The sequence below is a fragment of the Hyla sarda genome, chromosome 10 (assembly GCF_029499605.1).
Source record: "Hyla sarda isolate aHylSar1 chromosome 10, aHylSar1.hap1, whole genome shotgun sequence".
In the NCBI taxonomy this organism is placed as follows: Eukaryota; Metazoa; Chordata; class Amphibia; order Anura; family Hylidae; genus Hyla; species Hyla sarda.
This window is the reverse complement of record NC_079198.1, coordinates 85,579,528-85,594,853: the sequence shown is the minus strand read 5'-3', so window position 1 is coordinate 85,594,853 and position 15,326 is coordinate 85,579,528. Positions and strand designations below refer to the sequence as shown.

General features: G+C 44.8%; 1 protein-coding gene across 1 annotated transcript in view; it reads left to right on the top strand.

The window, feature by feature from the left end:
• Nucleotides 1–6,278, top strand: part of LOC130293220 (5-hydroxytryptamine receptor 3A-like) — a 47,504-nt gene extending 41,226 nt beyond the window's left edge. Inside the window, exons 8-9 of the mRNA XM_056541723.1 lie at nt 2,887–3,117; nt 6,010–6,278. Coding sequence (XP_056397698.1) covers nt 2,887–3,117; nt 6,010–6,278 — 500 coding nt within the window. The remainder of the gene's footprint in view (nt 1–2,886; nt 3,118–6,009) is intronic.
• The last annotated feature ends 9,048 nt before the right edge of the window (nt 6,279–15,326 follow it).

Here is a 15,326-nt window from a genome sequence, read left to right as displayed (position 1 = left end):
TGATAATATGAGCAAGACTGGATAACAGGATAAATATAATACAGATAAACAGGGTCAGGATATCCAGAGGATGAACGGGTTAACTGATGGTCAGACACCTTACAGGTCTGGATTACTATAACACAATTCACACAAGACAGATACAAGAAAAACTTCAAAAGCCAGACTTCATGACATGGAGGAAAATGGGATGGTCAAGAAACTTAACAGGAATACTAACTACCGAACACTGGACTGAAAACCGGATAAGTCTAAGCAGACTCCAAGAACTACTACAAGACTGATGCAAGAACCTAAAGGGGTACTCCAGTGGGGAAAAAAATGTTTTCAAATCAACTGGTGCCAGAAAGTTATACAGATTTGTAAATTACTTCTATTTACTTCCAGTACTTATCAGCTGTGGTATACTACAGAGAAATTTGTGAAGTTCTTTCCAGTTTCTCTGTGCTCTCTGCTGACACCTCTGTCCGTGTCAGGAACTGCCCAGAGCAGAATAGGTTTTCTATGGGGATATGCTTCTAATTTGGACAGTTCCTGACATGGACAGAGGTGTCAGCAGAGAGCACTGTTGTCAGACTGGAAAGAACTGCACAATTTTCTCTGTAGTAGACAGCAGCTGATTAAGATTTTGAAATAGAAGTAATTTACAAACCTATTTAACTTTCTGGCACCAGATGATTTAAAAACAGTTTTCCACTTGTTTCCACCAGAGTACAAAATACAATCTGAAAAAGAGTCTAAACAATGTACACTAAATATATACAAAGCATAACACAAAAACCCCAAGCAAAGTACAAACATAACAAGGCTGAAATCTAGGTACATGAATACAGGACAAGAAGCCATGGCTGGACTCATTATACATGTGAACCAAACAGTAGTTCAATTAGCACCAAGGAATATCAGCAGAGCTGGGGGGTCTAAATAACTCTACTGGAAGCCTATTGGATGGAAACATTAACACTATCCTGTCCAAAGCACACAACATGTAAAAACGGGTCAGGCATACACACCTACACAGAAAAACACAGAATACAGACATTACATGTATTAGAGCCGAAGGATGCAGTAAGTTTCTTCAGGAAAACTGTACAGTTAAAAGAAGGCTCTAGTACGCTGTGTGGCCACCTCTAGCCTGGATACATGATGAGATATAGTTGAGGATAGAGGTATACAGGTTCTTTATGGCATCCTGTCGCACATTTGCCCACAGATGTTGTATCTCATCCTGTAGATCCTGCACACATATGGGTTTCTTAAGCTGGGTTACCATAAATGCTTGATTGTTGGTAAATCTGGTGGCTGGGCAGTGTGTCGCTCCATAGTAAAGACAGAATTGAAGCGCTCACCATGAGGTCTCCATGTAATATGGAGCCAGTTGGAAGTCATCCAGGTTTCTCATTCACAAAACCACTGCCCAGGCTGTCAATGGGAGGACATGTAATGGGAGCTTTAAAGGGGTATTCCAGGCCAAAACTTTTTTTTATATATCAACTGGCTCTGGAAAGTTAAACAGATTTGTAAATTACTTCTATTAAAAAATCTTAATTCTTCCAATAGTTATTAGCTTCTGAAGTTGAGTTGTTGTTTTCTGTCTAACTGCTCTCTGATGACTCACGACCCAGGAGCTGTGCAGTTCCTATGGGGATATTCTCCCATCATGCACAGCTCCCGGGACGTGACATCATCATTGAGCAGTTAGACAGAAAACTTCAGCTAATAACTATTGAAAGGATTAACATTTTTTAATAGAAATAATTTACAAATCTGTTTAACTTTCCGGAGCCAGTTGATATATATATAAAAAAGGTTTTGCCTGGAATTCCCCTTTAACAGTAAATTTACTTCTACTAAGGGCCGGAAAATTGTCTAGGCAAAGACAGGGGTGTGTACTAAAGGTGCTACAGGGTGACAAGGTAACTGTGGGAGCTACTTGTGCTTGTCATACGATACTATCTTCTGGTGGTCTTAACAGTGTGTGCCCGCACATAACCATTGCTCACAACACCTCCAAACTAAATGGCGGGCAATTCTTTATACAAAAAAAAAACCATTCAGCTCTTTTCAGTCCAATCGTAAAGTCTTTCAACTGGGAAAAAAATTCTATAAATGCATCACAGAGGCATGTCTAGCAGTCATTGATCTCTCACTATGAGGTACACTACCCATAAGTAGCCTCTGAGAGCTTTTTTATTTTATAAGACACTGGGGAAAGCCAGTCTTCTGGCAAGACCCAATGTCTTATCAGTAATCGCTTACATATCTACCAAAGACATAACTACAATCTCGGTTTTGCAGTAATTCACAATTTCTATCTTGGTGCATAATTTTTTGTGTACTTTACTGAACCTAAATGTACTAACTAAATGCAGACTAGTATGGTTCACATAAAGCATTCTTTTGACATATGTTTATAGGGTAACAGTTTTCTGTGTGTGTAAATTTGCATAGCATATATGTATTCACCATCATTTTCCAGAAATGTACTATGTAATGCATGTAAAAAGTGACACAGTTTAGCACAATAATTACATCCAATATTCAAGGTGCAACTGGGTGACTTTCTATGCTACAAATTCCAGTCACAACCATGTCATCTTTGCATAGATATATCTATGAAGATGTGATATGGAATAATAAATGTTGCCTGTATAACTCAAGCCTACCAAAGCTTTATTGCCCTCAGAAGATGCTGACACCTATGTGAAATATCAGCAGGGTTATACCACTCCAAAACATTATCAAAAGAAACATATTTATAACACCAGCGGTATTGACAGAAATACATTAGATCATGTAAGACCAATGTAACAATGTATTACTTCATCGTCGTCTATAGTCATCATTCACAGTGCTATCTGAACGATCTGTGTTCCTTTTCTATAGGGTCCCATTTTGTTATGTGCATGGTGCTTCTTGTGATCAGTGTGATGGAAAGCATTTTCATAGTTAATATAGTTCACCGACATAATCTTCATCAACCAGTTCCCAAGTGGGTAAAGACATTGGTCTTGGAGAAGATGACTACTTGGCTCTTCATAAAGGATGAGAATCATTTTATTACATCCCGCAATGTTGTATCAGATAAACCAGAGCAAAAGGAAAGCAGTAGCACTGGTAAGTGACAGCCTAAAGGTAAAACCAACTAGTACTGTATATGGCTTATATGTTACTGAACTAAAAGATAAACTAAAGGATGACTTTCCCTAGTGGTTATTGACCACTGGTCAACACTTTCAATCAGCGTGCAGACACAGTGAGAAACTGCAGCTGCATCCCCCTCTTGCCCCTTTTTGTCCAGTATAAAACATAATGCCCTACATAGATTCCTTTGGAATTTAAGAGATTTAGAGTATGTACAGACATCATAGAGAAAGGGAGAGTGAAGGTTAGGAAGACTAAAATTTCCTTTACAGTTTTACTGTTTCACTTATATATAATACTGAACAAAAAAAAAGTACCCCCCTAATCTTGCATCTAAGGCATTTGTTTTGCCAACCAGTACCCTGCTCTTTACTGGCAATGGGTAAAAATCCCAACAGCTGTCCATTGATAGATGACACTTCTATTTGGAAAAGACTCTGGTTTGGCTAGTATAAGAAAGTTTTCTTTCTTCTATGGAAGAGCTAGTTTGTATACTGTTATTATGCTGTTTGTTATTGGTGCTAAAGCAAGATCATACAATATAAACATATTTGGCATCTCTACGTAAGAGCTAGAGGTTTTAATCTTTGGGGTAAATATTATTAATTGAATTAAAAGCCTTAAGAGCATAGCATGGAAAAATTCATATTTTTCCCTATAAAATGATCTGCTCCAATTTGAAATAATTAGAAAGCGAACATGTTCTGCAAAAAAAAAAAAAAAATGGGTCTATAAAATCGTGGAATATTTACCTATTGTCACCTTTTTTTTTTACATATACAACCTCTTTCCCATAGAAATCCTAACTATAAAAGAAAGAGTACACACAAATAAATAAATAGGCTGTTCTGTGGGATACTTTGGACGCTATAATTGGAGGTTCTACTTTCCTATTAACATTGACTTATCGTGATTGGCTGTTTAGTTGTACAGTGACCCCTCGACCTACGATGGCCCCGAAATACGATAATTTCAACATGTGATGGCCTCTCAGAGGCCATCGCATGTTGAAGACAGCATCAACATACGATGCTTTTGTATATCGCATAAACGGCTATCCGGCAGCGCAGACTGCTTCAGCTGCCGCCGGATAGCCGTTTACGGTGCCCCGTGTGGTCCGCTGACGATCACTTACCTGTCCTCGGGGCTCCGGCGCGTCCTCTTCGGGATCCCCTGCATCGTCAGCGCTCTCCATTGACGTCATCACGTCGCTGCACACGCCGTCCCGTCATCCAATAGGAGCGGCGTGCGTAGCCACGTGATGGCGGCGACGGAGAGCGCATATGCCGGGGAAGCAGAGGCCTTGCCGGAGCATCGAGGACACCTCGGGGACGCGGCGACAGCGATGGACGGCAACATCCCGGGCAGCGGTGACGAGCGGTGACGGTCCGGAGCGGCGGGGACATGTGAGTACAACTTCCTCTAACAGTGGTCTACAACCTGCGGACCTCCAGATGTTGCAAAACTACAACACCCAGCATGCCCGGACAGCCAACGGCTGTCCGGGCATGCTGGGTGTTGTAGTTTTGCAACATCTGGAGGTCCGCAGGTTGTAGACCACTGTCCTATACTTTACATTGCACGGATCCCTCAACATGCGATGGTTTCAACAAACGATGGTCCGTTTGGAACGGATTACCATCGTATGTTGAGGGACCACTGTATATAGAGGTGTAGCAGATGCGTTGTTAGCCATGCCCCCTGATGAAGCTTACAATAGCGAAACCTACGTTGGGGTAGGAACATATGGACTGGGCATCACAATAGGTTCTTTACTTTTTTCTCCTCTGCCTCTGTTTTTGTGCATATTTGTAAGTTTTGTCACCTACTTTGTTTTTGCTTATGTGTACTAGTATATAATTTCATTTCTTTGTATGGTGTGTTTCCTTACATGTATTTTTTGTATATTGCACGCTGCACGCTTTACAACATCCTGAGTTTCTATATCTATGGGCCTATACCTATATGTATTTTTCTGTTAGTGCTTTGGGGTCCATTCATTCACTGTTTTATGAGTATTTTATAATGTATATTCAATATCTATATGTTTTTATTATTGCCCTACTTGTGTGTGTACTCTCCCTTTCTGTTATACTGTAGTTAGTTTTTTTTGTGACTAGTATTTGCTGATGTACATCTCTTCTGCCAGGTTTCTCTGGCAGTATGTGGTTTTGGTGATAACATTTTCCCATAGACTGACATAGAACACATTCATTTTGTAAAAACAAAATGCAAATGTTCTGTGATTTTATGGAAAACATGTTGTCGAAATTTTGATGTTTGAACATTTAAAAAGAAGAGGATGGGTGGGAATATACATACACTCAGGGGTTGTGAATGTTGTACATTGGGGGGCAGTTATAGTTATGTCTAATACACAACCCAACACTCCCCCCCCCCCCCCCCCCCCCCGACTGTATGATCTCACCGGTTACTCAAATTATAAGTTGTCCAAAGCCCTTTAAAGGGTATAGTCTATCAATATTAGATCAGTGGGGGTATTTTTGCAGTATACTTTTATTAATTGTTTTGTACTGTTTCAAAGATCTCCCTGCTAGTTCAATTCCATTGTTAACAGATTGTTTCCTCTATGGTTATGACCTGTGCTGTGCCTTGGGTTCCCGCTCGTTTATTACGGAGGATGGTTGAACGGGCATCCTTCTGCAGTATCTCCCATCCCTGTTATTATGACTGCGGCTCCCTGGGGATGTACATTTATTTTGCAAAAACAGAAGCACAATTTTCGAACCATTTTTATTTTTATTTTTTTTATAAAATACGCCTTGAAATATAGAAATAAAAAATTATGCTTTGGAGAATAAAAAATTTTAATAAACTTTACAAATGGCATTTTTGTATGTACAGAGAAGCTGGCAAACTACATCGATGAAAATATAAAGTGCCTTGACAGCCAATTCACAATCACAAAGGACCCGGAAGTGCTGCTCAGAATTCTAAAAGAAATATTGTCAATCCTAGAGGACCAAAGGATGACTACTGAACAGGCTTTCTTCATCGAGTGGTTGCATATTGGATACGTCATTGACGCGCTCCTTTTCCGATTATATGTTATAGTTGTACTTGCGTACACGATTTCCTTAGCAGTTATATGGGCTCAATGGCTTGATGCTTGAAGATTATCCAACCAATTCCCAATGGCAGGATGAGCAGTACCCCTTTGGGGTAGGGTCACACGTAGCGGATATGCTGCGTATTTGATGCATGCGTATTTGACACTGCATATTTCTTTGCTAGAAAAGTCCATGAGAGTATTAATAGACACCCATAGATTTTGCTAGCAATTAAATATGCAGCGTCAAATACGCATGCATCAAATACATGAGCATCAAATATGCTGCTTATAAGCTACGTGTGACCCTACCCTTATATTATATTGACCGAAGATCATTGTTATGCAAAGAACCCATGTTTATGAAGATGTAATGCATTAAATGATAAGCAAGTAAGGAAATCAGTGTGGCATTTTATTACAGTACTTCACACTTCTATACTGTGCATGGACTATTGTATGGTGTTGTACAGTATATAGAGGGTGAACCAATGCAAACTTAATAGCTTAGGAAATTAAATAAAATGCATGTTGCACAATATATTCTATTTTTTTCTGTAGTGTATATTGTAAATCAAGTTAAATGTGTTTCACATAGTTCATTAGGCAGGATGTCATTGGCGGTGCTATCTCACATGGAGCTACAGTATAGTGAAACACCTGGAACTTTTGATGCAGTACAAGTCACCAGTTACCAAGATCTGCAAAAGAAATGAGATCTGCAGCACTGACCAATAAATAAACCTTTGAGTGACCTTAGGCTGTAGGATCTGAGGATAAGGCAATGTTCAAATTCATGTTTACTGATACAGTACTTTATCATAATTTTATTTCTTCAGATTCATTTCATCCCAGTCCCAAGCTGTATTCATCACAGTTTCCAGTCACTATAATCCCTCAGATGGGCGCTCTCCACCCAGTGTCTACACTCAGTGTACTGTACACAAGCAGGGACTCCTTTCTGTGATAAGAGTCCCTGCTTCTGAACATCATTTGTGGGGGTAATCACAGTGCAATCAGGACATCATCTAAACTGTAAATTGTTTTAGTTACATTATCTCTGTATTCTTTTTTATTTTGCAACTTTAGTAGAATAATACTGTTTTACAATGTGCTTAAGGTACTTGTATGATGTAGACTAAGGATCTCCTGCGCAGATTTGATGTGCAGAAGTTGATGTGCAGCATTTGAAGCTGTGTTCAGTCATTTAGTTTACATTGAAATCTGCAGCAGAGAATCCTGTGCACCAAATCTGTGCAAGACACTGTACATGTGAATATACCATTAATGTACATAGATGGTCAGCACAACAACCAAATACACAGGTACATGCCGCTGTGGCAAATACAAAAACACAAAAAGAAGGTTGCAGCGGCACTCTAGACTAAAATTTGAGGCTCCTATCACACTTTTTGATCAAAATGTTCCCCTCATCCACCATACCGAGGTGGCCTTACTTCAGATGGGACCCTGACATGCCATGCCCTCTGTGACTGCTTTCAGCGCATCCGCAGTGCCCAACCCTTAAGGATGCCATATTACAGCTTATACAAAGCCATGTGCCTTAGCTTTTACACTCATGTGTTATTCAATGGTGAAATTGTCAGTATTGCCAGCGTCAGTATTGCTATTATTGCATTCTGTCATGCATGACACAATGAATTTCATGCAACATATAAAGAAGGGCATATTGTTACGCCGAGCGCTCCGGGTCCCCGCTCCTCCCCGGAGCGCTCGCTACACTCCTCTCACTGCAGCGCTCCGGTCGGTTCCACGGACCCGGGGCGCTGCGATACCGCCTCTGGCCGGGATGCGATTCGCGATGCGGGTAGCGCCCGCTCGCGATGCGCACCCCGGCTCCCGTACCTGACTCGCTCTCCGTCAGTTCTGTCCCGGCGCGCGCGGCCCCGCTCCCTAGGGCGCGCGCGCGCCGGGTCTTTGCGATTTAAAGGGCCACTGCGCCGCTGATTGGCGCAGTGGTTCCAATTAGTGTTTACACCTGTGCACTTCCCTATATCACCTCACTTCCCCTTCACTCCCTCGCCGGATCTTGTTGCCTTAGTGCCAGTGAAAGCGTTTCCTTGTGTGTTCCTAGCCTGTGTTCCAGACCTCCTGCCGTTGCCCCTGACTACGATCCTTGCTGCCTGCCCCGACCTTCTGCTACGTCCGACCTTGCTTCTGTCTACTCCCTTGTACCGCGCCTATCTTCAGCAGCCAGAGAGGTTGAGCCGTTGCTAGGGGATACGACCTGGTCACTACCGCCGCAGCAAGACCATCCCGCTTTGCGGCGGGCTCTGGTGAAAACCAGTAGTGACTTAGAACCGATCCTCTAGCACGGTCCACGCCAATCCCTCTCTGGCACAGAGGATCCACTACCTGCCAGCCGGCATCGTGACAGTAGATCCGGCCATGGATCCCGCTGAAGTTCCTCTGCCAGTTGTCGCTGACCTCACCACGGTGGTCGCCCAGCAGTCACAACAGATTGCGCAACAAGGCCAACAGCTGTCTCAACTGACTGTTATGCTACAACAGTTACTACCACAGCTCCAGCAACCATCTCCTCCGCCAGCTCCTGTACCTCCTCCGCAGCGAGTGGCCGCTTCTGGACTACGACTATCCTTGCCGGATAAATTTGATGGGGACTCTAAGCTTTGCCGTGGCTTCCTTTCCCAATGTTCATTACACTTGGAGATGATGTCGGACCAGTTCCCCACTGAAAGGTCTAAGGTGGCTTTCGTAGTCAGCCTGCTGTCTGGAAAAGCCCTAGCTTGGGCCACACCGCTCTGGGACCGCAATGACCCCGTCACTGCCTCTGTACACTCCTTCTTCTCGGAAATTCGAAGTGTCTTTGAGGAACCTGCCCGAGCCTCTTCTGCTGAGACTGCCCTGTTGAACCTGGTCCAGGGTAATTCTTCCGTTGGCGAGTATGCCGTACAATTCCGTACTCTTGCTTCTGAATTATCCTGGAACAATGAGGCCCTCTGCGCGACCTTTAAAAAAGGCCTATCCAGCAACATTAAAGATGTTCTGGCCGCACGAGAAATGCCTGCTAATCTTCATGAACTTATTCACCTAGCCACTCGCATTGACATGCGTTTTTCCGAAAGGCGTCAGGAGCTCCGCCAAGATATGGACTCTGTTCGCACGAGGCGTTTCTTCTCCTCGGCTCCTCTCTCCTCTGGTTCCCTGCAATCTGTTCCTGTGCCTCCCGCCGTGGAGGCTATGCAGGTCGACCGGTCTCGCCTGACATCTCAAGAGAGGACACGACGCCGCATGGAGAACCTCTGCCTGTACTGTGCTAGTACCGAACACTTCCTGAGGGATTGTCCTATCCGCCCTCCCCGCCTGGAAAGACGTACCCTGACTCCGCACAAAGGTGAGACAATCCTTGATGTCCACTCTGCTTCTCCACGTCTTACTGTGCCTGTGCGGATGTCTGCCTCTGCCTTCTCCTTCTCTTCTGTGGCCTTCTTAGACTCTGGATCTGCAGGAAATTTTATTTTGGCCTCTCTCGTCAACAGGTTCAACATCCCAGTGACCAGTCTCACCAGACCCCTTTACATCAATTGTATAAACAATGAAAGATTGGACTGTTCCATACGTTTCCGCACGGAGCCCCTTCTAATGAGCATCGGATCTCATCACGAGAGGATTGAACTTTTGGTCCTCCCCAATTGCACCTCGGAAATTCTCCTTGGACTTCCCTGGCTTCAACTTCATTCCCCAACCCTGGATTGGTCCACTGGGGAGATCAAGAGTTGGGGGCCCTCTTGTTCCAAGGACTGTCTAAAACCGGTTCCCAGTAACCCTTGCCGTAACTCTGTGCTTCCTCCAGTAACCGGTCTCCCTAAGGCCTATATGGACTTCGCGGATGTTTTCTGCAAAAAACAAGCGGAGACTCTACCTCCTCACAGGCCTTATGATTGTCCTATCGACCTCCTCCCGGGCACTACTCCACCCCGGGGCAGAATTTATCCTCTCTCTGCCCCAGAGACTCTTGCCATGTCTGAATACGTCCAGGAGAATCTAAAAAAGGGCTTTATCCGTAAATCCTCCTCTCCTGCCGGAGCCGGATTTTTCTTTGTGTCCAAAAAAGATGGCTCTCTACGTCCTTGCATTGACTACCGCGGACTTAATAAAATCACGGTTAAGAACCGCTACCCCTTACCCCTCATCTCTGAACTCTTTGATCGCCTCCAAGGTGCCCACATCTTTACTAAATTGGACTTAAGAGGCGCCTATAACCTCATCCGCATCAGAGAGGGGGATGAGTGGAAAACAGCATTTAACACCAGAGATGGACACTTTGAGTATCTGGTCATGCCCTTTGGCCTGTGCAACGCCCCTGCTGTCTTCCAAGACTTTGTTAATGAAATTTTTCGTGATCTGTTATACTCCTGTGTTGTTGTATATCTTGATGATATCCTAATTTTTTCGGCCAATCTAGAAGAACACCGCCAGCATGTCCGTATGGTTCTTCAGAGACTTCGTGACAATCAACTCTATGCTAAAATTGAGAAATGTCTGTTTGAATGCCAATCTCTTCCTTTTCTAGGATACTTGGTCTCTGGCCAGGGACTACAAATGGATCCAGATAAACTCTCTGCCGTCTTAGATTGGCCACGCCCCTCCGGACTCCGTGCCATCCAACGTTTTTTGGGGTTCGCCAATTATTACAGGCAATTTATTCCACATTTTTCTACCATTGTGGCTCCTATTGTGGCTTTAACCAAAAAAAATGCCGATCCCAAGTCTTGGCCTCCTCAAGCGGAAGACGCCTTTAAACGACTCAAGTCCGCCTTCTCTTCGGCTCCCGTGCTCTCCAGACCTGACCCATCTAAACCCTTCCTATTGGAGGTTGATGCCTCCTCAGTGGGAGCTGGAGCTGTCCTTCTACAAAAAAACTCTTCCGGGCATGCTGTTACTTGTGGGTTTTTTTCTAGGACCTTCTCTCCGGCGGAGAGGAACTACTCCATCGGGGATCGAGAGCTTCTAGCCATTAAATTAGCACTTGAGGAATGGAGGCATCTGCTGGAGGGATCAAGATTTCCAGTTATTATTTACACCGATCACAAGAACCTCTCATACCTCGAGTCTGCCCAACGGCTGAATCCTCGTCAGGCCAGGTGGTCTCTGTTCTTTGCCCGATTTAATTTTGAAATTCACTTTCGGCCTGCTGATAAGAACATTAGGGCCGATGCTCTCTCTCGTTCCTCAGATGCTTCTGAAATTGAACTCTCTCCTCAACACATCATTCCTCCTGACTGCCTGATTTCCACTTCTCCAGCCTCCATCAGGCAAACTCCACCAGGAAAGACCTTTGTTTCTCCACGCCAACGCCTCGGAATCCTCAAATGGGGTCACTCCTCCCATCTCGCAGGTCATGCGGGCATCAAGAAATCTGTGCAACTCATCTCTCGCTTCTATTGGTGGCCGACTCTAGAGACTGATGTGGTGGACTTTGTGCGAGCCTGCACTATCTGTGCCCGGGATAAGACTCCTCGCCAGAAGCCCGCTGGTTTTCTTCTTCCTCTGCCTGTTCCCGAACAACCTTGGTCTCTGATTGGTATGGATTTTATTACTGACTTACCCCCATCCCATGGCAACACTGTTATTTGGGTGGTCGTTGATCGATTCTCCAAAATGGCACATTTCATCCCCCTTCCTGGTCTTCCTTCAGCGCCTCAGTTGGCTAAACAATTTTTTGTACACATTTTTCGTCTTCACGGGTTGCCTACGCAGATCGTCTCGGATAGAGGCGTCCAATTTGTGTCTAAATTCTGGAGGGCTCTCTGTAAACAACTCAAGATTAAATTAAATTTTTCTTCTGCATACCATCCTCAATCCAATGGACAAGTAGAAAGAATTAACCAGATCTTGGGTGACTATTTACGACATTTTGTTTCCTCCCGCCAGGATGACTGGGCAGATCTTCTACCTTGGGCCGAATTCTCGTATAATTTCAGAATCTCTGAATCTTCCTCCAAATCCCCGTTTTTCGTGGTGTACGGCCGTCACCCTCTTCCCCCCCTCCCTACCCCCTTGCCCTCTGGTCTGCCCGCTGTGGATGAAATTTCTCGTGATCTCTCCATCATATGGAGAGAGACCCAAAATTCTCTCTTACAGGCTTCTTCACGCATGAAGAGATTCGCGGATAAGAAAAGAAGAGCTCCTCCCATTTTTTCCCCTGGAGACAAGGTATGGCTCTCCGCCAAATATGTCCGCTTCCGTGTCCCTAGCTATAAGTTGGGACCACGCTATCTTGGTCCTTTCAAGATTTTGCGCCAGATTAATCCTGTCTCTTACAAACTTCTTCTTCCTCCTTCTCTTCGTATTCCTAATGCCTTTCATGTTTCTCTTCTTAAACCACTTATCATTAACCGTTTCTCTCCCAAATCTGTTTCCCCCACTCCTGTCTCCGGCTCCTCGGACATCTTCTCCGTCAAAGAAATTTTAGCATCTAAAAAGGTCAGAGGGAAAACCTTCTTTTTAGTGGATTGGGAGGGTTGTGGTCCAGAAGAGAGGTCCTGGGAACCTGAGGACAATATCCTGGACAAAAGTCTGGTCCTCAGGTTCTCAGGCTCCAAGAAGAGGGGGAGACCCAAGGGGGGGGGTACTGTTACGCCGAGCGCTCCGGGTCCCCGCTCCTCCCCGGAGCGCTCGCTACACTCCTCTCACTGCAGCGCTCCGGTCGGTTCCACGGACCCGGGGCGCTGCGATACCGCCTCTGGCCGGGATGCGATTCGCGATGCGGGTAGCGCCCGCTCGCGATGCGCACCCCGGCTCCCGTACCTGACTCGCTCTCCGTCAGTTCTGTCCCGGCGCGCGCGGCCCCGCTCCCTAGGGCGCGCGCGCGCCGGGTCTTTGCGATTTAAAGGGCCACTGCGCCGCTGATTGGCGCAGTGGTTCCAATTAGTGTTTACACCTGTGCACTTCCCTATATCACCTCACTTCCCCTTCACTCCCTCGCCGGATCTTGTTGCCTTAGTGCCAGTGAAAGCGTTTCCTTGTGTGTTCCTAGCCTGTGTTCCAGACCTCCTGCCGTTGCCCCTGACTACGATCCTTGCTGCCTGCCCCGACCTTCTGCTACGTCCGACCTTGCTTCTGTCTACTCCCTTGTACCGCGCCTATCTTCAGCAGCCAGAGAGGTTGAGCCGTTGCTAGGGGATACGACCTGGTCACTACCGCCGCAGCAAGACCATCCCGCTTTGCGGCGGGCTCTGGTGAAAACCAGTAGTGACTTAGAACCGATCCTCTAGCACGGTCCACGCCAATCCCTCTCTGGCACAGAGGATCCACTACCTGCCAGCCGGCATCGTGACACATATGAAAAACATAGTTCAGAGAAAGCCTGCCCAATTGGAAATTATCGTTTTTTTTACCCTTTATTGTTTACCGTTTTTTTTTTTACCCTTTATTGTAACAGTCAGTACACCTGATATCTCTGTATAAAAACGCTCATTAACAAAAGTAATAATGCACCAAGAAGGAATAATTGGAATAGAATAAAGCTTTGTACATGTGATTGTAATGATGATATACTGTATGTAAGTGATATCAATATGAGAGGGAACTGATAAGTTAATTGGAAAAAACTTTACAATTAAAGGATAAGTATCACCAAGAAATACTTATCCACTATCCAAAGCATAGGGTATGGTTTTAGATCACGAGGTCCCCCCCGCAATCTGCTGAACGGAGCCCCGGTTCTCCAGCACAGGAGTGCATCACGACCCCCGCCCAAAGCGGAAGCCATTCGACAATCTTCGGCTCTTCCATAGAGCTTTATGGAGGGGAGCGTGGCAGCCTACACTTCGGGTGGGGATCGTGATGCACTCCTGTGTTGGAGAACTGGGGCTCCGTTCAGGAAATCGCTGAGGCCCCAGCGCTCGGACCACACGGGATCTAAAACGTATCCCCTATCCTTTGGATAGGGGATACGTTTTTCTTGGTGATACTTATCCTTTAAATGGAGGCTCTAGTACCCTGTTGGGTGCCTCTTGTCTGGATACAACAAAAAACATAGTTGGGAATAGTGGCATACAGGTTTTATATGGCATCCTGCAGCACACTTGCCCACAGACAATGCAGCTGGGCCTGAAGATCCTGCACACTTGTAGGTTATCAGAGCTGGTGTCCCAGTTGGTTTGCCTTCATTTCTCATATGCCACTAAAACTCAAGACCAAGCAGGCCAAGGAAGTGTTACAGTCTGGCAGATACATTACTAGAAAGATCTTGCTGTGTGTGGATGAGCATTATTCTGCAAAAAAATTCCAGTTGGAAGCCCTGCCACAAGAGGCAACATGTAGCAGCAGGACGTCCTGCACATATCGTTGAGCTCTTAGTGTCCCTCGTATCACTAAGGGGTTGACTGACTGTCGAATGCGATGGCTCCCGAGATCATCACACCACCAATTGAGGCAGTGTGTTGCTCTACAGAAAAGGCAGGATTAAAAAACTCACCATGAGGCCTCCATACTCCACCCCAACCATTGTGGGATCCCAAACAGAACTGAATCTGTCACTAAAGAGGATACACAGACCAGCCAATACACATGTCCAGCCAAGTGATTACAGCACATGTGACAAGTTATTACATCATTCTATAAAAATATATCATAACCATAGTGTAACGTACAAAGATATATATTATTTAGCAAAAGGTTAGTTCAATATATTGTGAACAAACAGATCCTTATAAATAGATTAAAAAAAGTATATAGAAATACTTGAAAATATGCTCATCAATTGTTGCTTAGCAAATACATAGTTAATTCATCACAAATGTAGACAATGACACTAATACAGGAGATAGACACACACACTTACCCCGTTCAGGGTACAAACATGGTGCTGCAGTGCTAGCATGGGGCTAGTGTTACTGCACTTGTGTAGAAATCATTAAATGGGCACTGTCAACAACTTTATTTTTTGATATGTTGTAGTACTTATGTACTACAACATATCTCTAATATACTTTTATTTATTTTTTTTATTAAAATTGTTTTATTTTAATTTGAAAACCGTTCACTAGGGGTCTTCATCCTAGTGGCCGGCTGCAGCCTGGCGTGACGTCACGCCTGAAAAAGGACCGATGCGGCCGGGGATCGG